Genomic DNA, 22,300 nt, shown 5'->3' with positions numbered 1-22,300 from the left:
GAGGGGAACCTCAGGTGTCAGGGAAGAAACAGGTCACATCTGGTCTGAGAAGAGTCAGGCGGGCTGGGTGCAGTGGCTCACGCCTGTAATCCCAATGCTTGTGAGGCCAAGGTAGGAGGATTGCTTGAGCCCAGGAGTTTAAGACCAGCCTGGGCAACATAGGGAAACCTCAGCTCTAGAAAAAATACAAAAATTAGCCGAGCATGGTGGCCTGTGCCTGTAATCCCAGCTACTTGGGAGGCTGAGGTGGGAGGATGGCTTGAGCCCGGGAGGTTGAGGCTGCAGTGAGCCGTGATGGTGTCCCTGCAATCCAGCCGGGGCAACAGAGCCAGACTGTCTCAACAAAAACAACAGCAGAGTCAGTGTGGCCTTGCGGCAGGCCCTGGTGGGAGGGGAGACTTCCCTAGCCCTTGAGAATTCCCAGGGGTTGTTGACGAGGACTCTGGGGCATTCCCTGGTAGAGCACAGCTTCGGGTCCCCTCTGCCAGGGAGCCAGCCTGCTCTGGAGGACCCACTCCTACCAGGCTGGTTGCTCCCCACCTGCCCTCTGCTGGCAAGGGCACTTCTGCACATCCTGGTCTTCTCTTTCCTGTCTGGCTGGTTTGACGGCCCTATCCACTCCCGCCCCACCCAGGAAGGGCGCTTCTGGTCCCCTCTTCAGGATTCTGGGTCCAAAGCCTCCACCCCAAACACACAGCTGCCTCTTAGAACTAGGTTCTAGGGTCTTCAGCACCCATCAGTGCTGGGCTCAGCTGCCAGGGACCACCTGCCATCCATCCCTGCCATCCTGATTCAGGATCTGAGTCCCGGGGTCCCCACCAGGGCTTCCAGCCTCCTCCACGTCTCTCTGTGATATCCCACCTGGACTATGGAGACTCGATATCCAGTCCCAAGTCTTGTCCCGACAGCGCCCCCCATGCTCTTCACATCTCCCTCTCCTGTCTCAGCGGGTGAGGGGCCTGGCAGATTCCCGTACTCACTGGAGTACCTTGTCCCTTCAAGCTGGCCCTCTTCTGGTCACTGCCTCACCACACACCTTTTCTTTGCACAAAGCAGACATGGCGGGAGTTATCTACACTCACGGTGCACACCGTTTCCAAGATCCCAGCATTGGGGTTTTCCTCCTATCTTGTATGTGTCAGCAGTGACCTCTCTGTGGCCACGCCTGAGGGTTTCCTTTGTCTCTCTCATCGTGACTTCTCAAGGCCCCTTCGATCTTCCTGACATTTGCTCCTCTCTTCCCCATACTTCTCTCTCCTTGGGCACTTGGGGCTCCTCCGGGGCCCTTGTCCACCCCAACACCCTCCCTAGGGCGCGTCACCCTCCCCTATGGCTTCCACACCTCCTCTCTGTGCTGACAACTCCCAAACTCTCTCCTGCATTCCCCTGGGGACCCAGCAGTTTCTGCACACCTCTCCTGGAGGTCCCCTGGTCATTAGGAGGTTGCGGGTGATGGTTCAGAGCCTAGTGCTGGAGCCAGGCTGCTCAGGGTCAAAGGCTGTCTCTGGCATTCACCTGGGTGGTGACCCTAGGCATTTTATTTTATTTTTTATTTTTATTTTTCGAGACAGAGTCTCACTCATTGCCCAGGCTGGAGGCTGGAGTACAATGGTGCAATCTTTTTTTTTTTTTTGAGACGGAGTTTTGCTCTTGTTACCCAGACTGGAGTGCAATGGCGTGATCTCGGCTCACCGCAACCTCCTGGGTTCAAGCAATTCTCCTGCCTCAGCCTCCTGAGTAGCTGGGATTACAGGCATGCGCCACTATGCCCAGCTAATTTTTTGTATTTTTAGTAGAGACGGGATTTCACCATGTTGACCAGGATGGTCTCGATCTCTTGGCCTCGTGATCCACCCGCCTCGGCCTCCCAAAGTGCTGGGATTACAGGCGTGAGCCACCGCGCCCAGCAATGGTGCAATCTTGGCTCACTGCAACCTCCGCCTCCCAGGGTCAAGCGATTCTTGTGCTTCAGCCCCTGACCTCAGCCTCCCAAGTAGCTGGGACTACAGGTGTGCACCACCATGCCCAGCTAACTTTTGTATTTGGTTTCGTCATGTTGGCCAGGCTGGTCTCAAGCTCCTGACCTCAGGTGTTCTGCCTGCCTTGGCCTCCCAAAGTGCTGGGATTATACAGATAGGAGCCACTGCTCCTAGCCAGGCATTCAAAAAACTTCTTTGTGCCTTGGTTTTCTCTTCCATGAAATCCCTACTTTGTATGTTGTAAGGATCAGATAAGACTTCTAAAGCCCTCCATCCTGGCTTAAATGTTTTGATGTTAAATTTTCTAATCTGGCTGGAGTGGTGGCTCATGCCTACAATCCCAGGATTTGGGCCGGGCGCGGTGGCTCACGCCTGTAATCACAGCACTTTGGGAGGCTGAGGCGGGTGGATCACGAGATCAAGAGATTGAGACCATCCTGGTCAACATGGTGAAACCCCGTCTCTACTACAAATACAAAAAATTAGCTGGGCACAGTGGCGCGTGCCTGTAATCCCAGCTACTCGGGAGGCTGAGGCAGGAGAATTGCTTGAATCCAGCAAGGGTTGCGGTGAGCTGAGATCCCGCCATTGCACTCCAGCCTGGGTAACAAGAGCGAAACCCCACCTCAAAAAAAAAAAAAAAAATCCCAGCACTTTGGGAGGTCGAGGCAGGAGGATCACTTGTGGCCAGGAATTTAAGACCAGCATGTACAATACAGTGAGACTCCATTTCTACAAAAAAGTAAAAAGATAAATAAAAATAAATACATTTTCTTTTTTCTTCTTTTTTTGAGACAGAGTCTTGCTCTGTCACCCAGGCTGGAGTGCAGTGGCGTGATCTCGGCTCACTGCAACCTCCACCTCCCAGGTTCAAGTGATTCTTGTGCCTCAGCCTCATGAGCAGCTGGGATTACAGGGGCCTGTCACCAACGCCCGGCTAATTTTTTGTATTCTTAGTAGAGACGGGGTTTCACCATGTTAGCTATGACGGTCTCAATCTCCTGACTTCGTGATCCACCCACCCGCCCCGGCCTCCCAAAGTGCTGGGATTACAGGCATGAACCACTTATGCCCAGCCAAAAACAAATACATTTTCTTTTTTTTTTTTTTTTTTGAGACGGAGTTTCGCTCTTGTTACCCAGGCTGGAGTGCAATGGCGCAATCTTGGCTCACCGCAACCTCCGCCTCCTGGGTTCAGGCAATTCTCCTGCCTCAGCCTCCCGAGCAGCTGGGATTACAGGCACGCACCACCATGCCCAGCTAATTTTTTGTAATTTTAGTAGAGACGGGGTTTCACCATGTTGACCAAGATGGTCTCGATCTGTTGACCTCGTGATCCACCCGCCTCGGCCTCCCAAAGTGCTGGGATTACAGGCTTGAGCCACCACGCCCGGCCCACAAATACATTTTCTAATTTGGCCTCAACATCTCCCCAAATCCGCTCATTATCCATGTTCACTTCTCAAGGATTGCCCCTTCATGCCAGAGCCCTGGGCCTGGGGCTGGTCCTGGGTAGCTCCTTTCTTTCCCCCCACCTGTCAGTCTCACGGCCAGTCCTGGCCTCCTGAGTGTCCCATCCACTGGCCTCCTCCTCCCCTCCCTAACCTCTCCCATCTGTGCCCTGCCCTGGACTCTTTCCCAGGCTTGGGGCCTCCACTCTTACCCAATCTAACCTATCCTTTTTCACACAGTAGCTTTCTGACACTCATCTCTGACCCTGCCCTCTCCTGCTCAAAGCCCTCTGTGGCTCCCCAGTGCCCTCGAAACGAAGTCCAAACTCCTTAGTCTGGCATTCAGGGCCTTTTACAACCTCACCCTAAGGCAGCCACAGGCTAGGACAGGAGTTTCTGAACACAGACAGACATACATGCAAATCACATCTCCGGAGCTTGAGAAGCTTGCCTTTCCTCACCTCTGCCTTATCCCCATTCCTTTTTGCCTAAGGCCGGCAATCAGACTCCCCTCTGTCAACACTTTGCCTGTTTGGTCCTTGCAAGGTTCCACCACTGGGCGGGGGAGGGGGCCCAGCCTGGTACCCCACCCCCACTCAGCCAGGACGCAGGTCTCCAACAACAGAACACCAGAGCCACTCAACAACACTGAAACCCAGTCGGGGGGCCCAGGGCCCCTCGTCCCAAGCCAGGAAGGCTTTAGGGGAGCAGGATACCTGGGTGGGTTCTGGGTGCAGGCCCTGTCAGACTCACAGTGTAGCCAAGGGGTCTGGGGGTGCCAGGTAAGCAGGGGCCAACCTCACAGGAGAAGGCACGAGTGCGGTTGTCTTTCCCCCACCGGGGGGCTGGTGGTGTCAGAGGCCTTGGCGGCGAAGCCAGTGGCGCAGGGGCCTGGGCAGGGCGGTGTCCGGCAGCAGGGACACCATGGCCACCATCCAGTCAGAGACCGACTGCTACGACATCATTGAGGTCTTGGGCAAAGGCACCTTTGGGGAGGTAGCCAAGGGCTGGCGGCGGAGCACGGGCGAGATGGTGGCCATCAAGATCCTCAAGAACGACGCCTACCGCAACCACATCATCAAGAACGAGCTGAAGCTGCTGAGCTGCATGCGGGGCCTGGACCCCGAGGAGGCCCACGTCATCCGCTTCCTTGAGTTCTTCCACGACGCCCTCAAGTTCTACCTGGTCTTCGAGCTGCTGGAGCAAAACCTTTTTGAGTTCCAGAAGGAGAACAACTTCGCGCCCCTCCCTGCCTGCCACATCCGTACGGTCACCCTGCAGGTGCTCCGAGCCCTGGCCCGGCTCAAGGAGCTGGCGATCATCCACGCCGATCTCAAGCCCGAGAACATCATGCTGGTGGACCAGACCCGCTGCCCCTTCAGGGTCAAGGTGAGTAGGGGCCGTCTAGGGTGGCTGCGTCCCTAGTTCTTTGTCTTTTTCCAGCTTCCTCCAGCCCTAGATGCCTTTTTTTCTTGACTTAAAAAATTTTGGGGGCTGGGCGTGGTGGCTCGTGCCTGTAATCCAAGCACTTTGGAGGCCAAAGTGGGTGGATCACCTGAGGTTTGGAGTTCAAGACCAACCTGACCAACATGGTGAAACCCCGTCTTTAAAAAAAAAAAATTTTTTTTAAACAAAAAACAAAACTAAAACTTAGCTGGCCATGGTGGCGCACGCCTGTAGTCTCAGCTACTCGGGAGGCTGGGGCAGGAGAATGGCTTGAACTCAGGAGGTGGAGGTTGCGGTGAGCCAAGATTGCGCCATTGCACTCCAGCCTGGGTAACAAGAGTGAAACTCTGTCTCAAAACAAAAAACAAAAGCAACAACAAGAAAATTTTTTAAAGATATTAATTAATTAATTCTTTTTTTTTTTTGAGACGGAGTTTCGCTCTTGTTACTCAAGCTGGAGTGCATATTTATTTACTTTTAGGGACAGGGTCTTGCTCTGTTGCCCAGGTTGGAGTGCAATGGTGTGATCATAGCTCACTGCAGCCTTGAACTCCTGAGCTCAAGCGATCCTCCCGCCGTGATCTTCCAAGTAGCTGGGACTCCAAGCACACAGCACTGTTTCCGGCCAATTTTAATGTTTTTTTCTTCAGAACAAGGTCTTGCTGTGTTGCCCAGGCTGGTCTCAAACTCCTGGGTTCAAGCCAACCTCCTGGCTCAGCTTCCCAAAGCAGTGAGATTACAGGCAGGAGCCACTGTGCCTGGTCTCTTCCGACACTGAGGTTTCTTTTGTCCACCTCGGGGACCTGAGGTCTCCCCAACCCTGTTCCTAACAGTTCTGCCCTGCTCCTGGCCCCCAAATCTTCCCCATCTTTTTGTCCCAATCCTGATGTCTTCTCCATCCCAGACCTGAGGTCTCCTCTGTCCCCCTCCAGGCCCTGAGGTCTCCTTGTCCTGGTCCATTCTCAGCTCAGCTCCTCTGGCCTGGTCCTGTCCTTGTGGGGCTGACATTCTAGTGGGAGAGACAGGGTCACCAAGATAAATTAGTAAAATATGGTAAGCGAGTGAGAAGCAGGGAGAGGAGGATACTGGGTGTTCATAGGGGTGGGGAATTTAGACATGGTGGTCAGCAAGGCATCACTGAGAAGGTGACTTTGAGGGATGTCCTGGAGGGAGAAAGCCGTGTAGCCATCTGGAGACAGAGCATCTAGGCAGAGGGAACAGTCAGTGCAATGGCCCTGAGGTAGGAGTGTATTAGCCTGCTCTCACACTGCTATAAGGAACTACCTGTAGGCTGGGTACAGTGGCTCACACCTGTAATTCCAGCATTTAGGGAGATCAAGGCAAGTGCATCACTTGAGGTCAGGGGTTAGAGACCAGCCTGGCCAACATGGTGAAACCCTGTCTTTACTAATAATACAAAAACTAGCTGGGTGTGGTGGCACACGCCTGTAGTCCGAGCTACTCAGGAGGCTGAGGCAGGAGAAACACTTAAACCCAGAGGTGGAGGTTGCAGTGAGCCGAGATCATGCCACTGCACTCTAGCCTGGGTGACAGTGAGACTCCATTAAAAAAAAAAAAAAGAAAGCACTACCAGAGGTTGAGTAATTTATAAAGAAAGAAGAGGGGTTTAATTGACTCACAGTTCCTCACGGGTGGGGCGGCCTCAGGAAACTTACAATCATGGCAAAAGGTGAAGGGGAAGCAGGGTATGTCTTACATGGCAGGAGGAGAGAGCATGGAAGGGAAGCTGCCGCTTTTGGCTTTTTTTTTTCCAGACAGTCTTGCTATGTCGCCCAGGCTGGAGTGCAGGGGCATGATCTTGGTTCACTGTAACCTCTGCCTCTGGGTTTCAAGCAATTCTCCTGCCACAGCCTCCTGAATAGCTGGGATTACAGGCCTGCGGCACCACACTCAGCTAATTTTTGTCTTTTTAGTAGAGACAGGGTTTTACCATGTTGGCCAGGCTGGTTTCGAACTCCTGACCTTGTGATCTGTCTGCCTCAGCCTCCCAAAGTGCTGGGATTACAGGTGTGAGCCACTGTGTTCAGCTGGAAACTGCCACTTTTAAACTGTCAGATCTCATGAGAACTCACTCACTATCAGAACAGCATAGGGGAAACCGCCCCCAGGACCCAGTCTCCTTCCACCAGGTTCCTCCCTTGACACATAGGGATTACAATTGGAGATGAGGTTTGGGTGGGGACACAGAGCCACACCATATCAAGGCGTGTGCCATTGTATGCATTTGAAGAACACCAAGGAGGCCTGTGTGGCTGAAGCAGAATGAATGAGGTGAAGAGGAAAGAAATGAGTCTAAGGAGGTGACAGGGCCGGGCGTGCAGGGCCTTGTCAGTTACAGCACGGACTTTGGTTTTATTCTGAGGAAGATGGAGCCATAGGAGGAATCTAAGCAGAGGGGGACATGATCTGACTCAGAGGAACAAGCCCAAGCATCGTGTCTCTGGTTGCACAGGGGGAGCAGACGGGGGTGGGCTGAGCAGGAGCAGGAAGGCAGAGGGGTGACTGCACTAGTCCAGGTAAGAGACATGGTGGTCGGGATCGGAGTGAGGGTAGTGGGAGCAGGAGACCTGGGTGGGTTCTGCGTAGATTTTGGAGCTAGAGACAACAGGATTTGTTGATGGATCTTATATGAAGGGTGAGAGAAGGAGTGAGGACTAGAAGGGGACTAAAGCCTGTTGGCCCGAGCACCTGGAAACATGTATAACTCATCATGCTCAGCTTATCAATCAGCAAACATGTATTGAATGCCTGCTTTTGGCCTGGCCTTGCACTGAACACACAGAGGCATCTCCCCTGTGCTGTCGCAGCCCCCCAGTGCTGACCCCTCTGTCTGCTTGTCTTTTCTTTTTTTTTTTGAGACAGAGTCTTGCTTTGTTGCCCAGGCTAGAGCACAGTGGTATGGTCTTGGCTCACTACAACCTCCACCTCCTGGGTTTAAGCGATTCTCCTGCCTCGACCTCCCAAGTAGCTGGGACTACAGGTGTCCACCACCACGCCTGGCTAATTTTTATATTTTTAGTAGAGACGGGGTTTCACCATATTGGTCAGGCTGGTCTCAAACTCCTGACCTTGTGATCCACTCGCCTTGGCCTCCAAAGTGTTGGGATTACAGGCATGAGCCACCACAATTGGCCCACTTTTATTTTTTTTGAGACAGGGTCTGGCTCTTTCACGCAGGTTGGAGTGCCGTGTGGCATCTTCTCGGCTCACTGCAGCCTCCACCTCCTGGGCTCAAGCCATTCTCCTGCCCCAGCCTCCTGAGGAGCTGGGACTACAGGCATGCACTACTATGCTCAGCTAATTTTTTGTATTTTTTGATAGAGATGAGATTTCATCATGTTGTCAAGGCTGGTCTCAAAGTCCTGAGATCAAGCAATCCGCACCCCTTGGTCTCCCAAAGTGCTGGAATTACAGGTGTGACCACCACGCCCAGTCTTCTGTCTGCTTTTGAGTTTGACAGTGTGTGGATGGGTCTGAACCAGGGGCACCCTGAGGGCAAGGCCAGGGCTGACTTGGTCATCGCTGTGTCCCTGACATCTCCCAGCACTACAGTCACAAAGCCAGTGCTAACTGAATGCTTGTCAGAGACACAGAGACACACAGAGGCAGAACAAGGCGGATTACGCTGCCCCAAGAGGTGGAAGGACAGAGACCCAGGGAAGTAGGGATTTCCACAGACACATCAGGGGACACACAGGATGGATCCACAGCACCTGGCTGGCATTATCATCCCCACTGTCTCTGTGGAAAGAATGAATGAATTCCAACAACAGTGGCTAAGTGCCCAGGTCACTGGGCCTCTTGGGTATTGAACCCTGGCACTTTGGGATCAGAACTGCAATTAATAACCATTTCTGCAATTAATAACCATTTCATGATACTGCTTTCTTTCTTTCTTTTTTTTTTTGAGACAGAGTTTCACTCTTGTTACCCAGGCTGGAGTGCAATGGCGGGATCTCGGCTCACCGCAACCTCCGCCTCCTGGGTTCAGGCAATTCTCCTGCCTCAGCCTCCTGGGTAGCTGGGACTACAGGCACGCGCCACCATGCCCAGCTAATTTTTTGTATTTTTAGTAGAGACGGGGTTTCACCATGTTGACCAGGATGGTCTCGATCTCTTGAGCTCGTTGATCTACCCGCCTCGGCCTCCGGAAGTGCTGGGATTACAGGTGTGAGCCACTGCGCCCGGCCCCCATGATACTGCTTTCTGCAAGTAAACGGTGAGGGATGGCTGGGTGCAGTGACTCACGTCTGTAATCCCAGCACTTTGGGAGGCTGAGGTGGTTGGATCAGTTGAGGTCAGGAGTTTGAGACTGTCCTGGCCAACATGGTGAAACTCTGTCTCTACTAAAGGTGTAGAAGTGAGCCAGGCGTGGCGTTGAGTGCCTGTGATCCCAGATGCTCAGCAGGCTGAGGCAGGAGAATCGCTTAAACCCGGGAGGCAGAGGTTGCGTGAGCCCAGACCTACCACTGCACTCCAGCCTGGACGACAGAGCAAGACTGTCTCACAACAAAACAAAACAAAACAAAACAAAACAAAACAAAACAAAACACAAAACAACACAGTGAGGGATGGCTGAATGAAAAGCAGAAAAACTCAGAGAAGGAAACTGAGGCCAGCCAGGTGCAGTGACTCATGCTTATAATCCCAGCACTTTGAGAGGCTGAGGCAGGTGGATTACCTGATGTCAGGAGTTCAAGACCAGCCTGGCCAACATGGAGAACCCTCATCTCTACTAAAAATACAAAAATTACCCAGGTGTGGTGGTGTGCACCTGTAATCCCAAGTACTGGGGAGGCTGAGGCAGGAGAATCGCTTGAACCCAGGAGTCAGAGGTAGCAGTGAGCTGAGACACTACCACTGCACTCCAGCCTTGGGGACAGAGTGAGACTTGGTCTCAAAAAAAAAACCAACCCAACAAAGCAACTACAGAGTCACAGACCTGGAGATGGACAGAGTCCAATGGCAGATGCGGGAAGATGCCAGGTGAGAGATGCCAGGGGTGGCCCAGCTCGGCTGTCCCTGCAGCTTGACCTGCACACTCGCCCTCTTCCCTGCCCCCAACAGGTGATCGACTTCGGCTCGGCCAGCATTTTCAGCGAGGTACGCTACGTGAAGGAGCCGTACATCCAGTCGCGCTTCTACCGGGCCCCCGAGATTCTTCTGGGGCTGCCCTTCTGTGAGAAAGTGGACATGTGGTCCCTAGGCTGCGTCATGGCTGAGCTGCACCTGGGCTGGCCCCTCTACCCAGGCAACAATGAGTATGACCAGGTGCGCTACATCTGTGAGACCCAGGGCCTGCCCAAGCCGCACCTGTTGCACGCTGCCCGCAAGGCCCACCACTTCTTCAAGTGCAACCCCCATCCTGACGCCACCAACCCCTGGCAGCTCAAGTCCTCAGCTGACTACCTGGCTGAGACCAAGGTAAGGGAAACCTTGGGTGAGGGCAGTCAGTGTGAAGAAAAATATCTATGTTGGGCTAGGTGGCTCACACCTGTAATCCCAGCACTTTGGGAGATTGTGGTAGGAGGATCCCTTGAGCCCAGGAGGTTGAGACTAGCTTGGGGAACATAGTGAGACCTCCTCTTTGTAAAACATGAAAAAAAAAATTAGCCGGGCATGGTGGTATGGGCCTATTGTCCCAGATACGTGGTGGGCTGAGACAGGAGAATTCCTTGAGCCTAGGAGGTCCAGGCTGCAGTGAGCTGTGATCATGCCAGTGCACTTGAGTCTGGGTGACAAAGCAAGATCCTGTTTCAAAAAGAAAAAAAGAATAATCTATCAGACCAGAAAAATGGAGCGAAAATAGAAAAAAAGAAAAACATTGTTTCAATAATTGAAAAAAAATTCTGGGCTGAACTTCAGCGAGGACTGGACCTTGAGGGTCAGCCTAGGGCATTTTCTTTTCTTTTTTTTTTTTTTTTTGAGACAGAGTTTCGCTCTTGTTACCCAGACTGGAGTGCAATGGCGCGATCTCGGCTCACCGCAACCTCTGCCTCCTGGGTTCAGGCAATTCTCCTGCCTCAGCCTCCTGAGTAGCTGGGATTACAGGCACGTGCCACCATGCCCAGCTAATTTTTGCATATTTTTAGTAGAGACGGGGTTTCACCATGTTGACCAGGATGGCCTTGATTTCTTGACCTCGTGATCCACCCGCCTCGGCCTCCCAAAGTGCTGGGATTACAGGCTTGAGCCACCACGCCCGGCCGGGCATTTTCTTTTCTTCCTTTTTTTGAGATGGAGTCACACTCTGTTGCCCAGGCTGTAGTGCAGAGGCATGATCTCGGCCCACTGAAACCTCTATCTCCAGGGTTCAAGCGGTTCTCCAGCCTCAGCCTCCCGAGTAGCTGGGACTACAGGGGCATGCCACCATGCCTGGCTAATTTTTTGTATTTTTAGGAGAGGCAGGGTTTCACCATGTTAGCCAGGATGGTCTCGATTCCCTGACCTCAGGTGATCCACCCCCCTGGGCCTCCCAAAATGCTGGGATTACAGGCACAAGCCACTGCACCTGGCCTCTAGCCTAGGGCATTTTCACAGCAAGAAAGAGCTGGATGAGATCAAATGTGGGATTGGTTAGCGCTGGGCGGGGGCTGCTGCAAGATACATCTGGGAGAGAAACTGCAGGGAGAATTGGATATTTGAAAGTCAGATGCAGGGGCTGCTGTAGCAAGAGGGATCTGGGTCATACCACAAGTGTGACAGGAAGATCCGGGTAGCTTCTCTGCCACCTTCAGCTCTGGGGTCAGCAACTTGTGTGGCATGAGGGATTAGACCACAGAGAAAATACAAGGTCTGAGGTTGGCTTTGAGAATTGCGAGAGAGGCCAAGTGCAGTGGCTTAAGCCTGTGGTCCCAGCACTTTGGGATGCCAAGGTAGGAGGATCGCTTGAGGCCATCCCCGGTGACACAGCAAGAATGCAACTCTAGAAAAATTGTTAAGGCTGGGCGAGGTGGCTCACACCTGTAATCCCAGCACTTTGGGAGGCCGAGACGGGAGGATCACCTGAGGTCGGGAGTTTGAGACCAGCCTGACCAACATGAAGAAACCCTGTCTCTTAAAAAAAAAAATTAAATTTAGCAAGATGTGGTGGCACACACCTGTAGTCCCCAAGCTACTTGGAAGGCTAGGTGGGAAGATCACTTGAACCCAGGAGTTGACGGCTGCAGTGAACTATGACTGCACCACAGCCTGGGTGACAGAGTAAGACCCCATTTCAAAAAAAAAAGGATCTGAGGCCATGTGCAGTGGCTCACCCTGTGTAATCCCAGCACTTTGGGAGGCCAAGGTGGGTGGACCACCTGAGATCAGGAGTTTGAGACCAGCCTGGCCAATGTGGTAAAACTCCATCTGTACTAAAAATACAAAAATTTGCCAGGCATGGTGGTAGTCATCTGTAATCCCAGCTACATGGGAGGCTGAGGCAGGAGAATCACTTAAATTTGGAAGGTGAGGTTGCAGTGAGCTGGGCCTGGGCTACAAGAGTACAACTCCGTCTCAAAAAAAAAAAAAAAAGCCGGGCGCAGTGGCTCACGCCTGTAATCCCAGCACTTTGGGAAGCCAAGGCAGGTGGATCACCTCATGTCAGGAGTTTGAGACCAGTCTGATCAATATGGTGAAACCTCGTCTCTATAAAAAAAAAAAAAGAATCTGGCTGGGCATGAGGGCTCACACCTGTAATCCTAGCACTTTGAGAGGCCCTAGCACTTTTGGGAGGGGGGTGGATCACTTGAGGTCAGGCGTTCAAGACCAGCCTGGCCAACCTGGTGAAACCCCATCTCTACAAAAAATACAAAAATTAGCCAGGTGTTTTGGCAGACGCCTATAATTCCAGCTACTAGGGAGGCTAAGGCAGGAGAATCACTTGAACCTGGGAGGTGGAGGTTGCAGTGAGCTAGATGGCACCATTGTACTCCAGCCTGGGCTATAAGAAAGAAACTCCGTCTCAAAAAAAAAAAAAAAAAAAGGATCATTGTGAGACCTCAGGTGAGTCTAGAGGTTTGGGGCAGCAGCCAGTCGGCTACCTCTATGGCTTTACCCCTCCAAACTGTGCAGCAAGAGCCTGGGTTAGACAGCAGAGGGGACTAGAAGTTTGAGCTTGATTTCACAACAAGGGTCTGGATGGGACCACAGGTGAGACTAAAAGTCGATGGCAATGCCATATCGGGGGGTGACAAACTAGTATAGTAAGAAAGCTCTGGGTTTGACCACCGGGAGGCCTGGGATCAAGTGTGGAGCTGAGGCTGTAAGAGGGACCTGGATTTGATTCCAGGAAGGACTAGAGATTCTGGATATTCCCTCTGCTAGCTGCTGGTAGGAGCTGCACCCTTGGGGCCAGGGAGGACTGGAGGTCTGGGGCGAGGGATGGAACTTGGGCCAGTGAGACCTTTGGGTTAGATTAGAGGGGCTCAGGTGTAAGGGATCCAAGGTGGCCCTCCTAGCAGCCAGAGAGCTCCAAGGTGGATCATGGTCAGACCTGGAAGTCAGGGCTACATGTGGGTGACACATCGGGCGTGCCCAGGGCCCGAGACCTGCACATGTGTCAGCCCCACCCCCTTCCCCATGCCCCACCAGGTGCGTCCACTGGAGCGCCGCAAATACATACTCAAGTCCTTGGACCAGATCGAGACAGTGAATGGTGGCAGTGTGGCCAGTCGGCTGACCTTCCCTGACCGGGAGGCACTGGCAGAACAGGCCGACCTCAAGAGCATGGTGGAGCTGATCAAGCGCATGCTGACCTGGGAGTCCCACGAGCGCATTAGCCCCAGTGCCGCCCTGCGCCACCCCTTTGTGTCCATGCAGCAGCTGCGCAGTGCCCACGAGACCACCCGCTACTACCAGCTCTCACTACGAAGCTGCCGCCTCTCACTGCAGGTGGAGGGCAAGGCCCCCACGCCTGTCGTGGCCACTGCAGAAGATGGGACCCCCTTCTACCATCTGGCCGAGGAGAAGGAGGCCACGGGCATGGACAGTGTGGCCGGCAGTGGGCCCTTCTTCCGAGAGGAGAAAGCACCGGGTGTGCAAATAGCCATCGACCAGCTGGATGACCTGAGTCTGCAAGAGGCTGGGCACAGGCTGTGGGGCAAGACCCATACTGACGTGGTCTCTGATGTGCTGGCCCCGCTCAAGGCAGCCATCACTGGCCACCACATGCCTGACTCGGACCCCGAGCCCATCCTGGCCTTCTACAGCAGCAGCCTAGGAGGCCACTACAAGGCCTGCAAGCCACCCTTGGGCTCCAAGTCCAACTCCAAATTCAGCAACCTCATCCAGCTGAGCCAGGTCTCGCCTGAGGAGGACAAACCCTGCTGGCGCCATGGCTGGGAGGAAGGAGAGCACATTAGGGCCTCTGCTGAGTCCCCGGCCATCCTGCAGCGAGACAGGGATGGGCCCAACATCAAAGACATGACCGTGGATGCTGAGGTGAGCTGGGGGCATTCAGGATATGATTAGGGTGTGAGAGGCTCAGCACACACTCACCCACATTCAAAGATAAGATTAGGGTGTGGGGAGGCTCAGCACACACTTACCCACATTCAAAGATAAGATTAGGGTGTGAGAGGCTCAGCACACACTCACCCACATTCAAAGATAAGATTAGGGTGTGGGGAGGCTCAGCACACACTCACCCACATTCAAAGATAAGATTAGGGTGTGGGAAGGCTCAGCACACACTCACCCACATTCAAAGATAAGATTAGGGTATGGGGAGGTCAGCACACACTCACCCACATTCAAAGATAAGATTAGGGTGTGGGGAGGTCAGCACACACTTACCCACATTCAAAGATAAGATTAGGGTGTGGGGAGGCTCAGCACACACTCACCCACATTCAAAGATAAGATTAGGGTGTGGGAAGACTCAGCACACACTCACCCACATTCAAAGATAAGATTAGGGTGTGAGAGGCTCAGCACACACTCACCCACATTCAAAGATAAGATTAGGGTGTGGGGAGGCTCAGCACACATTCACCCACATTCAGGATACAATTAGGGTGTGGGGAGGCTCAGCACACACCTGATGCCATCAGGATATGATAAAGGCTCAGCACATACTTGGCTACCTTCAGCCTGTGGCAAAAGCTCAGGGCACAGTATTCCACTTATAAGAAGTGATAAAAAGAAGCTGGGCATGGTGGCAGGTGCCTGTAATCCCAGCTACTCGGGAGGCTAAGGCAACGGAATTGCTTGAACCCGGGAGGCGGAGGTTGGAGTGAGCCAAGATCGTGCCATTGCACTCCAGCCTGGGCAACAAGAGCAAAACTATCTCGAAAAAAAAAAAAAAGTTATAAAAAGCCTGGGCAACATCCTGTCTCTATCAAAAAATTAGAAATATTAGCTGGTTTTGGTGGTGTGCACTGGTAGTCCCAGCTACTTGGGAGGCTGAGGTAGGAGGATCCCTTGAGCCAGGGAGGTTGAGGCTGCAGTGAGCTGCTATTACATCATTATAAAGAGGCAATAAAGGCCCAGCCCTGGCGATAAAGACCCTAGCACACGCTCACCTCCATCAGGAGGTGACAGAGGCTCAGCAGACGCTCACACACTATTAGCTGCTTGGCTGATGCCCCTCTCTCCTCTTCCCCACAGAGGCCAGACCCTGAGCTCTTCGACCCCAGCAGCTGTCCTGGAGAATGGCTGAGTGAGCCAGACTGGACCCTGGAGGGCATCAGGGGCCCACGAGCTCAGGGGCTCCCACCCCGCCACTCCTACCAGCACAGTCCGCACCGGGCCACCAGCTTTCTCCAGCATGTCAGTGGGCACCATTGATGGTGATTCCACCCCTGCCCATCACTGGGGGCTACACTAGCTGGGCTGGCATCCCCTCCCAACGCGAACTGCTCCTCAGAGCCATCTCCCGAACCACAAATTATTCTTACAGAAAGATAGCTATCTAGAAATTCCCTTTCCCCCTGCCTGCAGTGCATGCCTGCATACCTCTCCTGAACACAGCAGGGCTTTGAAGTCTGGCCTGTGCCCCTTGGCCAGAGGGACAGCAGGAAGGGGGCTGCACCCCACTGGCCCTGCACCCATCCTCGGCCCTGTTGCCTCCGTCTATTTCAATACAGAAGTGTTCAATAGTCCTGCTTCAAGCCTGCTCTTACTGCCTGGGGCTTGGACTGGCTCTGGGGAATGGGGGCTCCAGAGTGGCACCCAGGGACTTGCTCTGCGATGCTGGGCCCACTTGACCCCTGGCCTGGGCTGCTGTCACACCAGGAGGGAAACGCTGTGCTTGGTTGACTAACCCATGCCCTAAATAGGCTATGTGCTTGGCATGCTGGGAACCTACCCTCAGAACATGCTGTGTGCTCAGCATGTGTTCATAAGCTGGCCAGGTGCTGGCATCTCCTTGTCTGTTGACCTGTCCCTCCTACATGTTTATGGGGTTGGCATGCACTCATCTACATTTGGGGCATGCTCAGTGTCGATCCACTTGGCAGGCTTAAATTCACACGAGGTGCATGCTCCCGCGTTCAGCGATGCTCGGTCCCCCATGGTGGGATGTGGCAATGGTTTGGTCTCTCCCGGTCAATCTGGGAACATGCTTCTGTTCAGCACATGCTACCCCATGCTGGCTACATGAGTGTTAAGTCCATGCCAGGCAACAGGGTGGCCCGCTACGTGCTCAGCACAGGTCAGCCCGTGCGTACTGCATGCTAAGGGCTCAGCACATGCCAGTGACAGGCTGAGGGCTCAGCACACAAGGATGTCCCCACCAGAGGCCCATGCCAGCTATTCTCTACCCCTCCACCCCATCTCACACCACTCAGTCAGGCACAGGCTGTACAGACAAGTTATTTACTTCTTATTATAACCTTGGGCCCTTTTTTGCCCTGTTAAGTGGGGGTAGGCCAGGGGAGCCGGGCCCAGCATGCATCCCCACTTCTTTGGGGGCTGATCGCTCCCCCAGCTCTGCTGGGTCCCAGGGCCATAGCATCAGGCCGGTGAGGGCAGAGGTAGAGGTGGGAGAGCAGGGGAGAGAGCCTGAGGAGCCACAACGGGGCAGACAGAAGCGGGGGCACGGGGACAGGGACCGTGACCCAGAGCATCTGGGTCCGCGGGGGCCCAGCAGGCCTCAGAGCAGGCGGCAGGCGTTGCCCACGCTGTTGGCTGAGGTGTCAAGGTCATGGCTGTAAGGGGAGTCCCAGTCCCTCAGGAAAATGGCCTCCAGCTGGCTCCGCAGGCCACCCCTCCCGTTCTGTGTCACCAGTAGCGAGGTGCCCGCCGTCTCTGTGAAGTAGTTGCCTGACCAGTTGGAGGTTCCTAGAGAGGAGCAGGTGGAGTGTGAGGGCGCCAGGCCTGGTGTCTGCAGCCCCCACTTCTTCCGCGTCCTGTGGTGCTTGGGACACACTCACCAATGTAGGTGGCGCGTTCGGTCACCATGTACTTGTTGTGGTTGACACGGGCATATGGGATTCGGGCCTGGGCCTCATCCGCAGGGACCACGAAGAGTTTCTGACGGGGAGGGGAGGATGGGAAGGAGTGTGAGAGGCAAGGGAGTCGGAGGAGCCCTGGGATCAGGGAGGCAGGTCTGCCTGCAGACGGGCTGCTGTTTGTTCCTGAGGGCTTGTCTCAGGACCCCCCCCCGCCCCCCGCTGTTTCCAGAACATCTTCCATGGCCCTTCCCACCAGGGCAGGGGCTTCCTCTGGGCATCCCCACCCTGGCCCCTACCCCTCTGCCTGGGCCTCCTCCATCCCAGCCCTGACCCCTCTGCTTATGCCCCCTACCCCAGCCCCGACCCCTCTACCTGCTCACTCCCCCAGTCCTGGTCCCAACCCTTCTCCCTGTGCCCCCCCCCAATCCTGGCCCCAACCCCTTTGCCTGGGCCTCCTCCATCCCGGCCCTGACCCCCTCTCTCTGCCCCCGAATCCCAGCCCCAACCCCTCTCTATGTCCCCTCCTCCCAACCTGACCCATGGTTTCCCCACTGTGACGGGGCTCACTGTGGACCATCCTTGTCAGGTGACAGACAACCTCCATGAAGGCTGTGTCCCCAGGACTGCCCCACACAGGGGCGGAGGGGTGGCCTGAGGCAGTGCTTACCACCTGGATGTCGGAGTGGGTATGGTTGTCACGCAGGGCAGCCAGGGAGAGCAGGAAGGCCCGTATGGATGGGTCCGAGTGTCCCCAGCAGCTGACGAGCAGGCGCACCTTGACACCACGCTCATAGGCAGCCCGTCGCAGCTCGTCGTCAATGGCAGGCCAGAACCTGGGGAGAGTGTGTGGGAGGTGGAGGCAGGATGCAGAGGGTGGCTGCGTCCACAGGCTTCAGGGAACCAAGTCTGGGCCCTCCTTAGCCACTGGGAGGACTTCCTCATCGCTGGCTCCCAGAACCCGTTCCTGCCTCCAGAAATCCCACATCCTCTTCCTGGCTGTGGCTCCCATTCCCACTCCCCAAAACCCAGTCTTGTCATCCTCTTTTTTTTTTGAGATAGGTTCTCAAAAAGGCTGGAGGGAGCAGTGGCACAATCATAGCACAGTGGAGCCTCCAACTCCTGGCTCAAGTGCTTCATCCTCCTGCCTCAGTCTCCTCCGTAGCTGGGACTGCAGGCGGGTGCCACTGCACTGGGGTAATCTTTAAATTTTTCTGTAGAGATGGGGTCTCACTATGTTGCCCAGGCTGGTCTCAAACTCCTAGTGATCCTCCTGCCTCGGCCTCTCAAAGTGCCGGCATGCCTGGACCCATCATCTTACCTACTGCCCCTAGAACACCTTCTCTGAGCCCCACAAACCCCATCATCCACCTGGATGTTACAGTGGGTAGGGTTATCTTTTTTTTCTTAGGCAGAATTTCACTCTTTTTGCCCAGGGTGGAGTGCAATGGCACGATCTTGGCTTGCCGCAACCTCCGTTTACGGGGTTCCAGTGACTCTCCTGCCTCAGCCTCCCGAGTAGCTGGGATTACAGGCACCATCAAGCTGGGCTAATTTTGCATTTTTAGTAGAGGCAGGTTTCTCCATGTTGGTCAGGTTGGTCTCGAACTCCTGACCTCAGGTGATCTGCCTGCCTTGGCCTCCCAACGTGCTGGGATTACAGGCCTGAGCCACCTCACCTGGCCTGGTTGTTATCCTTATCCCAGGATCACAAATCCCCAAGCTTGCTACCCTAAACCCAGATACTTTTAGCCCCCATCCCCCAAGCCCCTCTGTTTCCAGCCTCTTACCTCCCCAAATCCCACATCCTGCACCTCTGCCTCAGGCTTCCAGTCCCCAATCCTTGCCCCCATCCCCAATATTCTCATCTTTCTCTTTTTTGTTGTTTTTTTGAGATGGAATCTTGCTCTGTCACCCAGGCTGGAATGCAGTAGCACGATCTCAACTCACTGCAACCTCCGCCTCCAGGTTCAAGCAATTCTCCTGCCTCAGCCTCCCAAGTAGCTGGGATTAAAGGCAGGTGCCATCACACCTAACTAATTTTTGTATTTTTAGGAGAGAAGGGATTTCACCGTGCTAGCCAGGCTGGTCTTGAACTCCTGACCTCAAGTGATCTACCCACCTCGGACCCCAAAGCGCTGGGATTACAGGCATGAGCCACTGTGCCTGGTCCTGTTATCCTTTTCTGTTTCCTCAAACCTTGTCCTAAAACCTCATCCCTGTCTCCTCTGTAATCCCTCTGTCTCCTGTCTCAAGTGCCCATATACCTGCTTTCCATCACCTCCTGGTGACTGTCTCTCCCTGCAGCTTCTCTTCCATCTGTCCCCTTGCTTGGAGCTCCGCCAGCTTTCTGGTCCCCATGACTCCCTCTCCCGTCTCCTGTCTACCTGCTGTGGCTCCCTATCTCCACGCCCGGCAGTACCTGCGAGGGTGGGAGAACTCCAGAGTGGGCAAGTAGTTCATGACTGCGATGTAGATGAAACTCCGGGCACTGTCCACCACGTTGAGTAGAGCCTTCAGGTCTGGAGTGCGGCCACTTGGACACAGGGGTGGGGGCGCACTCTGAGGGCGAGGGGACAGTCAAGACACATGCCCTGCCAGGGGCATTGTCACAGTGGTCGCCTCATATGGACAGCTCATCACAAGCCAGGTCCTGTGCATCTCACAGAATCCTCAGCCTTCATGAAGAGGAGGGTCAATCACTACGTCCATTTCACAGGTGAGGGAACTGAGGCTCAGAGGGTAAGTGACTTACTTAAGGTCACACAGCGGATAAACGGAGCCGGGATTCAAACCCAGGCTGCCTCATTCCAGAATTTATGCTCTAACCCAGTGCTTCTCAATGTAAGGTCCCTGATCCAGCGGCAACAGCATCACCTGGGAACTTGTTAGAAATGCAGATTCTTGTGCCTCACTGCTCACGTCCTACTGAATCAGTGCTGGGTGGGGCCCAGGAACCTGGGTTTTAACAAGCCCTCCAGGTGACTCTGAGGCATGCTCAGGCTTGAGGACCTCTACTCAAGTCACTTTTTTTTTAAAATCACCCCCACTGCCCCCCCCCCCCGTCTTTTTTTTGAGACAGAGTCTCGCTCTGTTGCCCAGGCTGGAGTGCAATGAGATCTTGGCTCATTGCAACCTCTGCCTCCCGGGTTCAAGCAATTCTTTCTCAGCCTCCTGAGTAGCTGGGACTACAGGTGCCTGCCACCATGCCCAGCTCGTTTTTGTATTTTTAGTAGAGACAGAGTTTCACCATATTGGTCAGGCTGGTCTCAAACTCCTAACCTTAGGTGATCCACCCACCTCGGCCTCCCAAAGTGCTAGATGCTAGGCATGAGCCATGAAGCCCAGCCTCAAGTCCTTTTCTACCCCGATTTGCTCACAGCCTGCCCTGACTGGGAAGCTCTCGTGTGCCCGGTGCCACACTAGGCCCTCTACGTAGCTCCACCGCCACCACCCCCCCCGCTTTTTTTTTGAGACAGAATCTTACTGTCTCCCAGGCTGGAATGCAATGGTGCAATCTCAGCTCCCTGCAACCTCCACCTCCTGGGTTCAAGTTATTCTCCTGCCTCAGCCTAAGTAGCTGTGATTACATGTGCCTGCCATCATGCCTTGCTAATTTTTTGTAGAGTCGGGGTTTCACCACGTTTGCCAGGCTGGTCTCCAACCCCTGAACTTAAGTGGTCTGCCTGCCAGGCCTCCCAAAGTGCTAGGATTACAGGTGTAAGCCACCATGCCTGGCCCCCCAGCTCCCTTAACGCTCAACAGACAAGGAAACGGAGGCTCTAAAAGAAGTGGTAATGAGGAGAGCCTTGGTTCCCTGTGGGAGGCCCCCTAGTGAAAGACCCCAGTGAGGCACGCTTCCCTGCGTCCACGCTTTAGTGTGCCTTCCACGATGACTCTGGGCTTGGACAGGTGACTTGCTCAGGGTGACCTAGGGAGACCTGGGTTGCCTGCCTCAACTAGTGAAAATATCAAGAGCTAATTGTCCAGAGTGATCAGTATCTGCCATGGGCAAGAGCCAGTGTGGTCCAATAGAGCCTGAAACAGTGATAGAAATGTCCAATGTGGTGGCCACTTGCTACAGGTGCCACTGAGCATATGAAATGTGGCTACTGCATGAGGAACTGAATTTTGTCTTTGTTTTAGAAACAGGGCAACGGCCTGTTGCCCAGGCTGGAGTCCAGTGGTACAGTCAGCTCACTTCAGCTTCAAACTCCTAGGCTCAAGTGATCCTCCTGCCTTAGCATCCCCAGGGACTACCGGTGCACCCAACCACACACGGCTAATTTTTATTATTTTTTTTGTAAAAATGGTGTCTCCCTAATTCTTGGGTATCTTGTCTAGAACAATAAATAATAAAACCAAAAAAAAAAAAAAGAAAAAAGAAATGGTGTTTCCCTATGTTGCCCAGGCTGGTCTTGAACTCCTGGCCTCAAGTATTCCTTCCATCTTGTCCTCCCAAAGTGCTGGGATTACAGACATGAACAACCATGCCTGGCTTGAAAAAAATTCTTTTTGAGACAGGCTGTCACCCAGGCTAGAGTGCAGTGGTATGATCATGGCTCAATGCAGCCTTGATTTCCTAGGCTCAAGTGATCCCCCTGCCTCAGCCTCCCAAGTAGCTAGGACTATATACATGCACCACCCCACTGAGCTATTTTTTTTTGTAAAGACAGAGTCTTGCTATGTTGTCTAGGCTGGCCTCAAGTGATCCTCTTACCTCAACCTCCCAAAGTGTTGGGATTACAGGCATAAACCACCTAAGCTGGTCTGAATTGTTAATTGCATTTAATTAGCTTAATTGAAAGAGCCACCTGTGGCTAATTCAAGTGATTCTCTGCCTCAGCCTCCCGAGTAGCTAGGATTACAGGCACCCACCACCATACCTGGCTAATTTTTTTGTATTTTGAGCAGAGATGGGGTTTCACCATCTTGGCCAGGCTGGTCTTGAACTCCTGACCTTGTGATCCACCTGCCTCGGCCTACCAAAGTGCCATGATTACAGGCTGGCCCATTTTCTAACTGAAAT

The 22,300-nt window shown here is 53.8% G+C and overlaps 2 protein-coding genes across 28 annotated transcripts in view; one reads left to right on the top strand and one right to left on the bottom strand.

The window, feature by feature from the left end:
- Positions 1-4,071: 4,071 nt before the first annotated feature.
- HIPK4 (homeodomain interacting protein kinase 4) lies at positions 4,072-21,679 on the top strand. 2 transcript variants are annotated; one of them, XM_035284407.3, is made up of 4 exons: positions 4,072-4,819; positions 9,965-10,321; positions 13,472-14,320; positions 21,418-21,679. In XM_035284407.3, the coding sequence occupies exons 1-4, from the start codon at positions 4,355-4,357 to the stop codon at positions 21,499-21,501; spliced, it is 1,755 nt and encodes a 584-aa protein (XP_035140298.1). In that variant the 5' UTR covers positions 4,072-4,354; the 3' UTR covers positions 21,502-21,679. The 2 variants fall into 2 exon arrangements, with proteins under 2 accessions (XP_035140298.1, XP_002762179.1); XM_002762133.6 differs by lacking the exon at positions 21,418-21,679 and adding an exon at positions 15,488-15,975.
- Positions 16,683-22,300, bottom strand: part of PLD3 (phospholipase D family member 3) — a 29,922-nt gene continuing 24,304 nt past the window's right edge. For all 26 annotated transcript variants that reach the window (XM_078359676.1, XM_054249345.2, XM_078359677.1 and 23 more), the window contains 4 exons: positions 19,694-19,833; positions 17,942-18,107; positions 17,254-17,353; positions 16,683-17,161 (listed from right to left, as the gene is read on the bottom strand). In XM_078359676.1, coding sequence (XP_078215802.1) covers positions 16,974-17,161; positions 17,254-17,353; positions 17,942-18,107; positions 19,694-19,833 — 594 coding nt within the window. In that variant the 3' untranslated portion in view covers positions 16,683-16,973. The remainder of the gene's footprint in view (positions 17,162-17,253; positions 17,354-17,941; positions 18,108-19,693; positions 19,834-22,300) is intronic.

This window comes from Callithrix jacchus, chromosome 22 (assembly GCF_049354715.1).
Source record: "Callithrix jacchus isolate 240 chromosome 22, calJac240_pri, whole genome shotgun sequence".
Classification (NCBI taxonomy): domain Eukaryota; kingdom Metazoa; phylum Chordata; class Mammalia; order Primates; family Cebidae; genus Callithrix; species Callithrix jacchus.
The sequence above is the reverse complement of the archived record's forward strand: the minus strand, read 5'-3'. Positions and strand labels throughout refer to the sequence as shown.